Genomic DNA, 13,936 nt, shown 5'->3' with positions numbered 1-13,936 from the left:
CAGGGCCTTTTTTTGTAGCAGGAACTCCTTTGCATGCTAGGCCACACACCCCTAATGTAGCCAATCCTAATGAGTTTCTGCTGTTGGGTGTGGCCTAGTATGCTAATGAGTTCCTGCTGGGCGTGGCCAACTTGGGAGCCAGCCGGAACTCCGTTCCTGTGCGTTCCTGCCCAAAAATGGCCCTGTCAAGAGGTATCCACATGTGCATGCACACACCTTTGCATGTGAAGTACAGAGGGGAAAGCCCTCATTTTATATGTGCAGGGCTGATATTTCTTTAGAATATTTATCTCTCCCCCCCATACATGGTTGAGGTTGCTAATAACATTGGGGAGGGGGGATAAAGGTAACACACAACATCATATTTTTTAAAAAACTAGTAAAACAAATTTACTAGTGTGGTGTAGTGGTTAACAGTGTTGGACTAGTATCTGGGACACCCATGTTTGAATCCCCACTCTTGCCATGGGTGACCTTTGGCCAACCTTGAGCCAGTCACATTCTCTCAGCCTAATCTACCTCACAGGGTAGTTGTCAGGATAAAATGTAGGAGAGGAGAATGAGGTAAGCTCCTTGGGGGAGAAAGTTGGGGTACAAATGAAATAAATAAGCAAATCCATCAACAGAAGAAGCACCCCCATCTATAACCCAGTATAAGAACAGTCCCAGGACCATGAAATCGCCAGGCAAGTGGGGAAACAGGCCAACAAAACAACTAGAAAAGCCCTTTCAGTTAAAAGAATAAAGTTTGAGTCCAGTGGCACCTTTAAGACCAACAAAGCTTTATTCAAGGTGAGCCTTTGTGTGCTTTTTCTTAGAAATTTCCCACCCTAGTTGAACCCAAACAGATTAGCCATAAAGCAAGTTTATTATTCTTTTAATCTGTCGAAACCATTTTCATTATTCAGCATGTTAATTCACTGCCCACCCTCTATATGCATGACTGTTATTTCTATTTCACTTTCATTGTGTCTGAGGAAGTGTGATTGCACAGGAAAGCTCACCTTGAATAAAATGTTGGTCTTAAAGGTGCTGCTGAACTCAAACTTTGTTCTGCCGCTTCAGACCAACATGGTTACTCAGCAGATTGTATTTTAGTTACAAGCTTAGGCGAACAGAAATATTTTTGCCTGGCACGTAAATGTTAACAGAATGGGTGCTGCGGTGGAATGCACAAAGTTCCAGGTTCAGTCTCCGGCATCTACAGTTCAAAGGATCAGGTAGCAGGTAATGCGGAGAGCCTCTGCAGCTACTCAGAGTAGACAGTACTGACTTTGACAACCAATGGGTTGACTCAGTATAAGGTAACCTCATGTGTTCAGGGAAGGCCTCAGTTTGGCCTCAGGTGAAAGGGCATTCCCAGGGCTTTTTTTGTAGAAAAAGCCCGGCAGGAACTCATTAGCATAACAGGCCACATCCAACAGGAGAAACCTATTAGCATGGGCCATACCCCTGACAGCACAGCTCATTAGCATATTAGGCCACACCACACATGTTACCAAAAGTGTGGTCATCCAACCACACCCACCTTTTGCTTCTTATTCTGTTTACTTTGTTGTCAAAACCCTGGGCTTTTTTTGTAGCAGGAACTTCTTTGCATGTTAGGCCACACACCCCTAATGTAGCCAATCCGAATGAGTTTCTGCTGTTGGGTGTGGCCTATTATGCTAATGAGTTCCTGCTGGGCATGGCCAACTCAGGAGCCAGCCGGAACTCTGTTCCTGTGCGTTCCTGCCCAAAAATAGCCCTGGGCTGCATTCCACAACAAGGGTGCCTCACTGAAAAAGCCCTGCCTCTTCTGGCTTCTCTACAGGTGGGAGAGCTAGAGAGTGCGGCTTGGAGTGAAGATCTTAACTGGCAACCCAATACATGAATGAATGGCCATGGCTCACCCACCATTTTTAGTTTCACCGAAAGTAGTAGAGAGCCAATGTGGTGAGCTGGTTAAAGTGTCAGACCAGGATCTGGGTAAAAACCACTTTCCAATCCCCACTCTGGCTTGGAATATTACTGGGTGACCTTGGGCCAGTCACACGCTATCAGCCTAACCTACCTCACAGGGTTGTTATGAGGATAAAATGGAGGAAATAACGAGGTAAACTGCTTTTGGTCCCCAATAGAGAAAAAGGTGAGATAGAAATAATGTAAGTAAATAAATATTAGTGTGTTGTCCGCCCGTAAAGCCAGATCATAAGCACTACAGTCTACTCCCCTCCCCTGTCTTACCTGAACAAATGTAATGCCCTGTCTTGTACTAACGTGCAAAGATGATGGTGAATACTTACCCTTGCTGAACAACTGCACCCGATTTCATCCATGCTTGTTGCCAGCATCACTAACCCCCTCCTTCCTCACCATTTACCCCCTGGATAATCGCAAACAACATGTTCTGCTCGCCCTAGGTCATAACCAAAGACATGGCAAGTCTAGAAGTAGATACCGTCTGCTACTACCGAATGGAAAATGCCACGCTTCTCATAACGACCCTTGCCAACCTCTCAAGCGCAGTCCAGCTACTGGTGCAGACTATCGCAAAGCGTTCACTGGCGCATCGATCCCTCACAGAGATCCTCATGGAAAGGAAGACCATTGGCCAGGAAATAAAGGTGGGTGGGGTCAAGGCTGCTGGGAGCAGGGGTCTAGGGGACAAAGTTCTCCGTACTCTGGTTGCTCTGGGGACTGGAAAGCAAGGCTAGGTGCCTCTGATGTGTGGCTATAAGTTCAACGGCCCCCTTATTTAGGGAAAAGGAAGGAAAAAGTGGAAAGGTGGAAAAACCCTGTAATGGAGGTTTCCCCAAATGTTGTGATAAAATACCTAGATAAAGAACAGCAGCCAATGAAAAGTTGCCAATGAGATGTTACTGTTTTGTACCCACTGTAGGTCCTAGTTGGCTGGGAGATTCATGATCTTGTGTGGAAAGTGCCATCAAGTCAAAACTGACTTATGGCAATCCCATAGGGTTTTCAAGGCAAGAGACGTTTAGAGGTGTTTTGCCATTGCCTGCCTATGTGGAATTCCGTGGTAGTCTTCCCATCCAAATACTAGCCCTGTAGAGTGTTTTAAATAACTTGCACCACCCTGGACAGCTCCTGTTTCCTGCAGTATTCAGTTCGGACCAATGGACCTCCCCCCAGGGCTGAATAGGGACAGAGGATTCTTATCTCACTACAGATGCTAATTTTCTGCCCCCTAGCATTTCCCCTCTGCTCTAATCAAAGCTGATTATAATATGCATTGTACCTTTACATCCTTTACAAGCATGCTTTATTATACCCTTCCCACCTTCTGATTAGGACAAAAGGACTCGGAGGTCTCCATTCCTGTTCGTGTCTGACAAAGTGAGTTTTGACTGTCAAGAGCTTATACCCACACTGGTCTCTAAGGTGCTACAGGACTCAAATCTAACTGAAGTATTGAGCGATTTCACAGTATACAGTTTTGTATTAAATGGCTTGCTTAATCAAACCAGAGGTCCGTCTAAGACAATGATGTGTTTCCAACATTAGCCAGGATTCCTGCGTTTGCCCCAACCATCTAGGGTGGTCAGCCTCTAGGTGGCAACTGGAGATCTCCCACTGTTACAGTTGACCTCCAGACAACCAAGATAATCCCCCTGGAGAAAATGGATGCTTTGGAGAATGGATTCTATGGCATTATATCCTGCAGAAGTCCTTCCCCTCCTCAAACCCTGTCTTCCCAAGGCCCCACCCCAAAATCTCCAGGTATTTCCCAACCCAGAGTTGGCAACTCTACAACCATCTGATGATTTCTGAACCTAGAACAGCCAGCTGGCCAGAAAAGATAGACTGGCCTGCTCCCGTTCCTTTAAGAGAAGTTTAATCTGCAGAAGTCTGCAAGTGAAGTTTTCATGGCTTGGAGATAAGAATCACTTCCTAGTCGCTAAAAGGTAAAGGTTTCCCTTGCTTGAAAGCTAGTCGAATCCGACTCTAGGGGGCGGTGCTCATCTCCGTTTCCAAGCCAAAGAGCCAGCGCTGTCCAAAGACGTTTCCATGATCATGTGGCCGGCATGACTAAACAGCAAGGCGCGCGGAATGCTGTTACCTTCCAACCAAAGTGGTACCTATTTATCGACTTGCAATTTCTTCCTTTCAAACTGCTAGATTGGCAGGAGCTGGGGCCAGAGACAGGAGCTCACTCCGCCATGCGGCACTAGGGTCTTGAACTGCCGAACTACTGACCTTCCAGTCTGCAGCTCAGCATCTTAACCTCTGAGCCACCTAGTCACTAGGTAAAGGTAAAGGTTTCCCTTGCTCGAAAGCCAGTCGAATCCAACTCTAGGGTTGTGGAGCTCATCTCCGTTTCGAAGCCAAAGAGCCAGTGCTATCCGAAGACGTTTCCGTGGTCATGTGGCCAGCATGACTAGATGCCGAGGCACATGGAACACTGTTACCTTCTCTCCCTAAACCTTGCACTCCACCGCCCCCAAATCTCCATGTTGTTCCTAAGTGGGAGTTGCCAACCTGACACACCCCTCAACGGGATACCAGGTGATCTGGGTTAATAGAGGGAATGAGGAAAGCTGTACCCAGAGCACTTTCGATTGGCCCCAATCCAGGAGGACACACCTAAGGAATTTATGCAGCCAAGGCAGTTTAGTTCCAGAACAGATCCACCCAGCCTTTTCACTTTCACTCAGTCATCTGTGGGGGAAAAGATTGTTTGGGCATAGATCAAGTTTACTGCCCAGATGCCGACTCATAACACTATGATAATCTTATACTCTCCATCCACAGATTGCTTTTTTAAGTCAAAAGAAAGACCAGGAAGTGATGAGGCTCTCAACAAGTTGGCCTCTTTCTGGTCCATAAAGGGTCAAAGTCCAACTAAAAGTACTACTTAAAGAGCCAGGATGGATAGGGTTGACTGGAGAAATATGTCATAAGAACATAAGAGAAGCCAGTGCTGGATCAGGCCAATGGCCCATCCAGTCCAACACTCTGTCACACAGTGGCCAAAAATACCAGGTGCCATCAGGAGGTCCACCAGTGGGGCCATTTAAGGGATGCTCTGTGCCTTTAAGGGATGCTTAACTTGTGGTAATTGGGGGCTAAAGATTTCCATGCTATGGAGGCAAATATCATTATCCGGTAAATAATTTCCCATCTGGCCTCTGTTAAAGGGACAGGACATTTTCCCTTCAGGCATTTGACAACCATAGGAATACTGTATTTATATAGTCTCTCATGTGCATTTCGTATGTATTATCTGTTTACTATATGTATTATCCTGCACTCACTGCATTGTTTTATACTTACAGAATACCATTTTCTGCATTGTGTAACATATTGTGTCTAATGCTTTATGTTTCAGATTTCGAGCAAGGGAAACCTTTACCTTTTAGTCCTATTGCATTGCTTACTAGATGTCTCATCGTATTGATTGCATTGACTTACACTGTATAATTTGCCTTAAGTCTCAGTGAGAAAGGTGAACTATAAACAAAGTGAATACAATAACAGAAAATCTACATTCCTTCTGGGATAACCAAATACTCAGTGTTTCAGAATACCTTTACAGCAAAGGAAGCCTGAGAAATCAACTTCCCATCGAAAGTGTCAAATAGTTTTAAGTCCCTTGTTCCACCATCCAAGGCTATGATAATTAATAAGCCACCTTTTTTGCAGGTGGCTGTAGATGCTGTTACCTGCCAATGGGGGATCAAGGTGGAGCGGACAGAAATGTAGGTATCAAAAGCATTTGTGTGCAGAAATAGTAACAAAATGGCAGAGAAGAATAGGGATTAGAGGGTGTTTGTAAAATTTTGATTCCACTTTCTTAAATATCTTCTGCTCCTGCTTTTTGCCTTCACATTCCCCATCCATAGACTGGTTTTTAGTGCAAAAGAAAGACTAGAAGTGATGAGGCTGTTAATGAGTTGCCCTTTTCTGGTCCATAGAGAGCTAAAGTCCACCTACTAGTAAGAACATAAGAGAAGCCATGTTGGATCAGACCAATGGACCATCCAGTCCAACACTCTGTGTCACGCAGTGGCCAAAACCCAGGTGCTCTCAGGAAGTCCACCAGTGGGGCCAGAATTCCAGAAGCCCTCCCAGTGTCGCCCCCCAAGCAGTAAGACTATAGAGCGTCACTGTAGTGCTACTTAAAGAGCCAGGTTGGATAGTGGATGGTCACTTCTCTGGACAGAAGGACATCACTCTCCATCCACGGATGCTCAATGACATCCCTCCCCTGACACTGTGAGTTCTGTAAGTGGGAAAAAGTGTGTTATAGCCAGGAGTACTTGCTTAAAATCTCTGGTTTAAACCAACATCACCATACTACCACATGAAACTAACAAAAGTCCAGAAAGCACAGTCAACTGGCTGTCCAGTCAACTTCCACTAAGTATTTAATAGTGCAATCCTAGGTAGAGTTACTCTAGTCATATGATTGTATTTGTAAGCTGCTTAGACCTTTAGGTAGCCCAAAGGTAGCCCAAAGTGTAGACCTTTAGGTATCTACGCTAACTTCTTTGACTGGTCAAGTGTCTTTGGGTCCCCGATTCCCTCCTTCCAATGAAGAAGTGAATGTTATGGCCAATTACTCACAACAGTCCTAGCTGCAAGATAGTTCTGGCCACAATTTGAAGGTGTCTTGTTACCTTGTGGGGTGAGGGAGTTGGCATAAGCAGCTCAGATCTTCCAGTGCTGCCTGTGCTAACCAGTGCAAGAATTTAGGCATTTATAGCTCACTTTTCCTCTGGAGATCTCACGTGGGCACAGAATTCCCAGATACTCTAACATCTAGGCAGTATTGCCAGCTAGATGGATTCACACCACGCCCCCTTGCCTTAGCTCCTGCCTCCCATAAGAATAATTCCCAGTATGATTTTCCTTCACATATCTATCTGAGGAAATGAGCTGTGACCCATGCCTCCTCTAAGCTGTGGGAGTCTTGTGAGCAAAATTTCTCCTTTGTGAGCTACTGGCATTAAAGTTCTGAGTGAGCGATTTGGCTACTGCATAAATTAGGTTGCTCTGGAGCCATCCTTCCTGAGCTAAGACAAAAATGTGGGAGCCGGAGGCTCACACTTACTCAGCTTAGAGGGAACACTGGTTGTGACTCACAAAAGCAGATATTGAAATAACTGCTAAGTCTTTAAGGTGCCACTGGACTTGTGTTTTATTATGCTTTGAAAAGACGGTCGTGAAGGTACCCTGCAGCCAGCTGCCCTGTGGGCTGGTACCCAAAGTAAACATCTGGTTGGTTCTGACCAGTGTTCCCTCTAAGCTGAGTTAGTGTGAGCTAGCTCACCGTTTTTTAGCCTCTGGCTCACACATTTTCGTCTCAGCTCAGGAAGGATGGCCCCAGAGCAAACTAATTTATGAAGTAGCCAAATTGCTCACTCACAACTTTAATGCCAGTAGCTCACAAAGTAGAATTTTTGCTCACAAAACTCCACAGCTTAGAAGGAACATTGGTTCTGACAGCAGGTTAGCCATGGCAGTAAAGACCTTCTGCATGTCTGAGTTTTGTTCCTGTCTGAACTAAACTGTTGCATTACGTAGAATTGTTTCACGTGGTTTCCTGCTGGGAGACTGCAGGCCGAGTCGCCAGGATACCTATTTCTCTTTCAGAAAAGATGTACGACTGCCAGTTGAGCTGCAGGAGTCCCTGGCTGTACAAGCAGAAGCCCAGCGCCAGGTCAAAGTAAAGGTAAGAGCACACTCATGCAGTGTTCCCTCTAAGCTGAGTTAGTGTGAGCTAGCTCAGTTTTTTAGCCTCTGGCTCTCACGTTTTTGTGTTAGCTCAGGAAGGATGGGGCTCCAGAGCAAACTGATTTATGCAGTAGCCAAATCGCTTGCTCACTTTAATGCCAGTAGCTCACAAAGTAGAATTTTTGCTCACAAGACTCCACAGCTTAGAGGGAACATTGCGTGTCCTGTGTTTTCATGCCTGGAGATCTACAAGAACAGCTTCCTTGGTCAGATCGCCATTAAGTTCCACTGCTCAGTGGTGCAGAATCTACTTGGCAAGCAGAAGGTATTGGGTTAGGGCTGCCAGCCTCCAGGTGGTGGCTGGAGACTTCCTGTTACAACTGATCCCCAGGTGACTGAGATCAGCTCACCTGGAGGAAAATGGCCACCCTATCTTGGGTTCAGTTCCTGGCATCTTCAGTGACAGGGATCAAGAGATAGTAGGTGACATGAAATACTTCTATTTGAGACCCGGAAAAGCTGCTGCCGATCAATATCGCCCTGAAACCTCCAGATATTTCCTAACCCGAGGCCGGCAACCCTATCTTGGGTTCAGTTCCTGGCATCTCCAGTGACAGGGATCAAGAGATAGTAGACGACATGAAATACTTCTATTTGAGACCCGGGAAAAGCTGCTGCCGATCAAGTTAATAATACATACCTTGATATTTTTGACCCAGTATAAGGCAGCTTCGTGTGCTCAGTGCTAAATTTATATACAAACCAGTCCAGGGTTTATAATCTGTGAGATCACCCCCTGACGTGCCTACATTACTTCTGGGTCACTTAGGCACGTTGTGTTAATTTCCAGCATTCCTCCTGCTTCCGGTAAGTGCCCCCCGCCCCAGCAGCTCCAAGAGACTCCTGACGTGCCTACATTACTTCTGGGTCACGTAGGCACGCTGTTTTAATTTCCAGCGTTCCTCCCGCTTCCGGTAAGTGCACCTCCCCCCCCCAGTGGTTCCAAGAGACCTGGCAAACCTACCTACTAGGGAAACATGTATATACCAAGGGCTACAAATAAATTTCCCCAGTGGGGCAAATGGCACCTCCCAGGGGGACATGTCAGGTTGGGAAAATATTGTGGGGGAAGCACAAGACCCCTGTCTCCACATGCTATGGCACCAATCTGAATTGGCCCCAAGACCTTACCTCCAAGTGTAGAACCTACAAGTCTAATCCAAAGTCCTCATAGTAGCCACAAGAGGGACAGGTCTTTATGTTGCTCTTGCCAAGGGCAGCTACCTGCACACAGACGGGGATATTTAACTTTCTCATTTCTGTGATGCAGGTGCTCCAAATCAGCCAAGCAGAGTGGGTAGAACAATATTTATTGCTGGTGTACATCATAGTGCCTCAACCAGGTCTTCATCTCGGAACAGCCCACAAACAGAAACAACCCACTCCCCCCCCCCGCTTGGATTTGCCCAATGATATTCCTCAACAATGACCAACTAGGTCACTAGGTGGCAACAACAACTGAACATATATTATACTTTCCAGTGTGAATAGCAATGAGTCCTTTTGCAGAACCCTTTCCAACAGCAAGCCCAATGTCATGGTTAAAGACCTTGGGGATCCAGGTTTCCATCTGTCTATTATATTTCATACAGCCATTCTTCCACTCAGCCCAGGGCAGCATAAGAGGTTCTCACTCCCCCATTTTGTTCTTGCAAGGACTGGGTGAGGTAGACCAGGCTGAGAGAAGAGGACTGGCCCAAGACTATCCAGTAAGCTTCACGGTTGAGTTAAGGATTTGAACCCAGGTCTCCTCATCTGTCATGCAAACCACTACTCTGTCCTTCTGACGCTCACCGGGTAGAGCTTTCAGTCTCCAGGTAGGGTCTGGAAATCTCCCAGAATTGCAGCAGATCTCCGGACCACAAAGATCAGTTCCCCTGGAGAAAATGGCTACTTTGGAGGGTGGACTCTAGGGCATTACATTCTACTAGATTCCCTTCCCCAGGCTCCACCCCCCAAATCTCCAGGGATGTCTCAACCTTCAGTTGGCAACCCTCTTTTTGGGTGACTTTGGCCCAGTTACACTTCCTCAATCTAACCTACTTTACAGGACTGTTATGAGGACAAAATGGGGACGGGGAGAATACAAATACAAATGAAAGAACTCAGCAAATACACTCACCATTAGAGAGGATGCTTATGCAGAGACAGAGGCAAAGCATTCTTTATTTCGTCCAACCCACCTGTATTAAACGGTCATGGAAACTTAAGCAAAGGGGCTTTCCTTAGAAGCTTCTCTGGCAAAAAGAAACATTCTGTAAAAGCATTTGTGGCATTTCAGATCGGGAGGAGGGTGTTAAAAAGAGCCCTTTGCCCATAGCTCCTTTTATATGGAAGGGGGTCCATTCAAAATCTTGCCCCTGTGTGTTTGCATGTAGGAGTTCATTGGGGTTTTTTAATGCAAACTCGGAGTTGTGTTGAAGCCAAAAGGGCACAACAGGGTGAAGCGGAACAAAAACGGAGGGAGGGAAAGTAAGCCAATTTAGGGATTCAGCTTGAAACTGAGGAGCCCAGAGATTTTAAACTCCTACACAATACAGATTTGACAAGAAAACCCCTTCCAATGACCTTGTGTTCTAGGTGATAACTGCCGAAGGAGAAAGGGCTGCTTCCGAATCCCTGAAGCGGGCTGCTGAGATCCTGTCCAACACCCCGGCCGCCATCCAGCTTCGTTACCTGCAGACTTTACAAGCCTTGTCTGCGGACAGACCGCCCACCCTTGTTTTACCTTTGCCCTTTGATCTCATGAACCTTTCAGCCGGGGCCAGCCAGAAACCCAGCAGCTGTAACCTGCCTGCAGATACCCCCATCCACCCAGAAGTTCCCAAGGACCAAAAGGACTCCCCCATGCTATAGGAACACAACAAAAACAAAACAGAGAATCTCGATTGCAGGACGTGGCTGATGCAGGCTTGGGTGAGCTCCACGGTTCCTGTAGTTAAAGGGCCTGCTTAAATCTCAAAACACACAAAGTCAAAGAGTGGGGTCCGTTTCACACATTAGGTGGCAGTGAACCCAGACATGCTTGATATGGTGCTGCAGTCAGATAATTTTCTTGGAGGGTATCACAACAGACTTATTCTGGTTTAGCTATTCTGGTCTCCCCCAAGATTCTCATGAAAAGGGTGGATGAAGGTAATGGAGATCTCTATTATTTAAAAAATTCTGAGGAAAAACTATCATGAAGAGAGTTGCTCAGCAGCAGCAAGAATCATTCACAGCACTTCTAAATGCCCCCAAAGCACGGTGTGAGGTGATTGAAAATCCCACTGTTATTTCCTCAGTTCTGAGGGATGAGCTCTCTCCCACCTCACTTTATGCTGGGTTTTGGGGACTGTCAGAAATAAAACAAGAACACCCCCCAAGTCTCTTGCTGTTTCTGCTGCTACCAATAACGAGTGAAAGAAAGATGCCTTAGCCACATTCTTTGTAATCAAGGGAAGAGCAGTGTTGTTTACTCACCTGGCTCCACATTTTGGAGGTTCTTGGAAGTTGTTTCTAGAATCTTCCAGCTGCCTCCCACACACATCCTCTGCATGTGCTAGAGAAGCGGACCCCTCCCCCAGTAATGGCTGACCAATGACACTAGAGGATGTCTCAAAGCCTCTCTGAGGAATATATAATGAAATATTTTTTAAAACCTTCCATTTTTGTGAGTGAATACACTGACAGGGAAACCCCACTCTTGACATTTTACATATAAATAAAGACTTGGGAAACAATCCATCAGGTTTCAGCTAATAGCTGTTCATGTACTGTGCTAATACACTAACAGGGTCCTAAGTAGCCCCTGCGTTCCAGAGATGAGCGGTCCTTAAACGACGTCCTACGTCTGCTACAAGTAGGAGCCCAAAGGCTTTCTCGAAAGGTCATGAGCTTCTTCAGCGCTTCGGTTTGGTGGACTTCTTAGACTTAGTGGATACTTTAGATCCAGCAAGCTGTGAAGCTGGCTTTTCCTTAAAACGGGTAACTGCAGTAAGAGATTAAAAGAGGCATTAAGCAGTTATGTTTCAGCCCATAGCCAACATGGACTAGCAAGGCTAATTCACCTTGTTAGCCCCTTGACATGAGAAACACCAATTCACAAAACCCACGTTCAAGGGCATCTGATGGGAATGTGCATGGTACGTGTGCTGGCAAACAAGGGTTCATTCCAGTTACCACCTTCTCCCATACGTTCTTGTGCTGCTGGCTGTTCCCCCCCATTGAGGGGGCCCACCTGGTATCGACCAGAGCCTCAGCCTTTTCCATCACGGATTCCTCTCTGTGGAATGAGCTTCCTGAAGCGATGAGGGGAGCCCCCTTGCTGGAGATCTTCTGGAAGCAAGTCTTGTTTATTTGCCAGGGCTTTTGATGAGTTATGAATAGCAGGCCTTTTTTAAGGGGGGGGAGGTATTTGGGGCATGCAATTTTTATTTAGGCTTTAACTTCTAGTGTTTTAACCGCCTCAAGCCAAAAAGGAAAAGTGAGGTCTAAATATATTAATAAGTAAATAATAAAATCGTAGTGAAGTGGATTCAGTGGCACACTTCCTCAAGCACCTTAAAGACAAGGGTTGCCAGATCCCTCCTGGCAACTGGCAGGGGATGGGTGGTGGGACTTATCAGGAGCAGGAGGGAGGCTCAGGCGATGTGGCTACATCACTTCCGGCCAGGGCTTTTTTTGTAGAAAAAGCCCAGCAGAAACTCATTAGCATAATAGGCCACACCCAACAGCAGAAACTCATTAGCATATTAGGCCACACCCTGAGATAACAGCTTATTAGCATATTAGGCCGCACCCCCACATTACCAGAAGTGTGGTCATCCAGCCACACCCAGCTTTTGCTTCTTATTCTATTTACTTTGTTTGTTGTCAAAACCCAGAGCTTTTTTTGTAGCAGGAACCTTTTACATGTTAGGCTACACACCCCTAATGTAGCCAGTCCTAATGAGTTTCTGCTGTTGGGGGTGGCCTATTATGCTAATGAGTTCCTGCTGGGCGTGGCCAACTCGGGAGCCAGCCAGAACTCTGTTCCTGTGCGTTCCTGCCCAAAAATAGTCCTGCTTCCGGCATATGGGAAGTGACGTCATTATGTTGCAATGTCAGGGTGACACTCTGAAATTTGGGCACAAAGTCTATGGAAAAAATAGCTTCTACTATAGAGTTTTTGCCCTGATACCAGAGTATCACTTGGATGTTGCCAATGTGATGACATCACTTCTGATGCAAGCAAGAGGTGGCGTCGCCACGTTGCTGGCGATGGGGCCTGAGCCTCCCTCTTTCTCCTGGCAAGTCTTTCCACTGGCCAGCTGATCTGTGGCAGCGGGTGAGGCCTGGTGGCAGGGGAACTCTGCGTTCACTGGGGGGGGGGTCTGGCAAACTTAACAAGAATACTGCACACAAAGCATGACTTTTGCAATTCCCAGCTTCTGCAGCAGCTCTGAAATCCTGCTCCTGGGGGTCCCCTCTCCCACAACAGCCAAATTGGGGGAGGAGGTATTTTGGCCTGCCACAGGAGAAGGGAGCCATGAAAGTTACACTCCACGTGTGAAAGTCCTTGGTGCCATGGAAATGCGCCATTAAATCAATGTCTATATCTTTCATTTTGAATAATGGCTCCAGAGTGTGGATTTTAAAAGAAATCCATATAGTGGAGCCATGTACAGATAACAGCATTTTCCTACACACCTGAGTTGGCCGGGGGGGGGGACCTTGGTGGGTTTAAACCCCATCCCCAACAGAGTATGCAAACTGACATCTCATGAGATCTTGCAAGGTCACTGTAGGCACTGTGGGACTGCTTAGCAACCAGGGCATGGGAGCCTTGGCCTAGGCAAAATTGGTGTGACTTTGGGTTGCCACTTCTCACTTGGGAAACACCTGGAGATTTATTTATTTGATTTATATTCCGCCCTCCCCGCGAGCGGGCTCAGGGTGGTTTACATCAATACTGTTAAACAATCATTTAATAACAAATTGAAACAGCATAAAATCACAAATCATAAAATACTGTGTAAAGCAATTTGTTCAGATGTCAATCAGATTTATTTGAGTATAGCAGTGGTACCCCAATGTCAAATTAGATCCAGGCCACTGGTGGTGGGTTGGCCAGGGAAAAGGAGGGACGTCCGCCACCTCAACCAAAAGCTCGGTGGAAGAGCTCTGTCTTGCAGGCCCTGTGGAACTGTAGTAAATTAGGGGTGGAGCCTGGGGA

At 46.4% G+C, this 13,936-nt stretch overlaps 2 protein-coding genes across 2 annotated transcripts in view; one reads left to right on the top strand and one right to left on the bottom strand.

Annotated features, from left to right (window-relative positions):
• The window catches only part of NPHS2 (nephrosis 2, idiopathic, steroid-resistant (podocin)), a 21,354-nt gene extending 10,758 nt beyond the window's left edge, over nt 1–10,596 (top strand). The window contains exons 5-8 of the mRNA XM_015426673.1: nt 2,403–2,606; nt 5,647–5,702; nt 7,600–7,678; nt 10,321–10,596. Coding sequence (XP_015282159.1) covers nt 2,403–2,606; nt 5,647–5,702; nt 7,600–7,678; nt 10,321–10,596 — 615 coding nt within the window. The remainder of the gene's footprint in view (nt 1–2,402; nt 2,607–5,646; nt 5,703–7,599; nt 7,679–10,320) is intronic.
• Nucleotides 10,597–11,621: 1,025 nt separating this feature from the next.
• AXDND1 (axonemal dynein light chain domain containing 1) overlaps nt 11,622–13,936 on the bottom strand; it is a 59,959-nt gene continuing 57,644 nt past the window's right edge. Inside the window, exon 27 of the mRNA XM_015426672.1 lies at nt 11,622–11,686. Coding sequence (XP_015282158.1) covers nt 11,622–11,686 — 65 coding nt within the window. The remainder of the gene's footprint in view (nt 11,687–13,936) is intronic.

Source organism: Gekko japonicus, unplaced genomic scaffold (genome assembly GCF_001447785.1).
Source record: "Gekko japonicus isolate JY-2015 unplaced genomic scaffold, Gekko_japonicus_V1.1 scaffold2396, whole genome shotgun sequence".
In the NCBI taxonomy this organism is placed as follows: Eukaryota; Metazoa; Chordata; class Lepidosauria; order Squamata; family Gekkonidae; genus Gekko; species Gekko japonicus.
The sequence above is the reverse complement of the archived record's forward strand: the minus strand, read 5'-3'. Positions and strand labels throughout refer to the sequence as shown.